The following is a 1,345-nucleotide window of genomic DNA, read 5'->3' as shown; positions in this document are numbered from 1 at the left end:
CTGTGTATCACTCATTTGTATATAATTGTATAATTGTTACTATTATTATTTTAATTATTATCATTATTTTAAATTTTATTGTAGTTTAGTTCTTAAATCAGTCTTGTCTCAACCCGTCAGTCTCTTTTCCCTTTCTCCTTTAATTCTCTCTTCCATCCCTGGGAGGGGGGAGGGTGAGTAACTGTGTGGTATTCACTGCTGCTGCTAGCTGGGTTAAATCATGACAGCTTTAGTGTCAATAGCTCTTCAGTCTGTTAGTTTAGTCCCTAATATAGGTTAATGAACATGACTGGATATATTATATATCTGTGCTGCTAAGGTGTAGTCAGCAGAGCCATCGCTAGCACTCAGGATGTGTTATACAACTATAATATCAGAGCAAATTAATTTGACTTTTTTTTAAAATCTTTTATAGTGTGCCGGTCAAATAAAAGTCCATGGGTCTGTCTGACGTGCTCAAGCGTCCATTGTGGAAGGTGGGTACAAAGTGTTAGTGTGCAAATCTTTTAATCAGACCTTTTATCTTTTTCCTTTGTTGCTCCACTCTGAGGCAGTTCATTCAATATTTTCCTGAATGCCTTATAATTGCCTGAAATAAACCCTTCATGATCTCATTTAACATTGTGTGTTTATACTGAACAGATTTCTTTTCTACATTATAAGAGTCCAGAGATTATACTCGACATCAGTTTTTCCCCAAAAGAAAAGGGTACAGTGAATGTGATTGCTCAGCTCAAAAAGTGCTTGGAGAACTGCTAATTCAGTGGATTATTGTGAAGTTCCATTCTGTAAAAGATGTTTCTATTGTAATAAGATTAAACCAGAAAGAATTTTTGGAAACCCATAAATCCAAAGCTGGCACAGCTTATTTTGAGAAAAGTAGCAGCTGTCCAGCCTAGACAGAAAATACCTTAAATGTACTGTAGTGTAGTTTTGGAACAAAGTTATTGCCGTAACATATAAGGACTAGCTGCCATCAGAATTCCTTCAGAGTACACCTGGTTTGTGCCTGTAGTAGTTGAAGTACACCAAAAGAATTTGTAGAGGAATGATACAGTCAATGCTGTTATTTGTATATCAGGATAATTGTAGAAAATTTGCTGCTACATAAGTGTTTGAGATGCACATATTAGTGAGAATGCAGTTAGTGTTGGCATTTAGATGGTATCTGAGATGTAAACATGTTTTCATATGTAGGGTAGCTTCGGTGCTGGTGTGCTTTTATTCTGGAAAATGTAGTGACTTTGTCTTTTGAAGTGGATTCAATAAACTCCAGGTTTTGTTTCTTTAATCTGGATAGCAGTAAGTGCCACAGTTTTAACAGTGTCTTATATTCATAGTTTTC

The 1,345-nt window shown here is 35.7% G+C and overlaps 1 protein-coding gene across 1 annotated transcript in view; it reads left to right on the top strand.

Moving 5' to 3' along the window:
• Nucleotides 1–415: 415 nt before the first annotated feature.
• The window catches only part of USP3 (ubiquitin specific peptidase 3), a gene marked incomplete at its 5' end in the record, with an annotated part of 26,161 nt that continues 25,231 nt past the window's right edge, over nt 416–1,345 (top strand). The window contains one exon of the mRNA XM_010085213.1: nt 416–476. Coding sequence (XP_010083515.1) covers nt 416–476 — 61 coding nt within the window. The remainder of the gene's footprint in view (nt 477–1,345) is intronic.

The sequence above is a fragment of the Pterocles gutturalis genome, unplaced genomic scaffold, assembly GCF_000699245.1.
Source record: "Pterocles gutturalis isolate BGI_N339 unplaced genomic scaffold, ASM69924v1 scaffold42110, whole genome shotgun sequence".
Classification (NCBI taxonomy): domain Eukaryota; kingdom Metazoa; phylum Chordata; class Aves; order Pterocliformes; family Pteroclidae; genus Pterocles; species Pterocles gutturalis.
The sequence above is the reverse complement of the archived record's forward strand: the minus strand, read 5'-3'. Positions and strand labels throughout refer to the sequence as shown.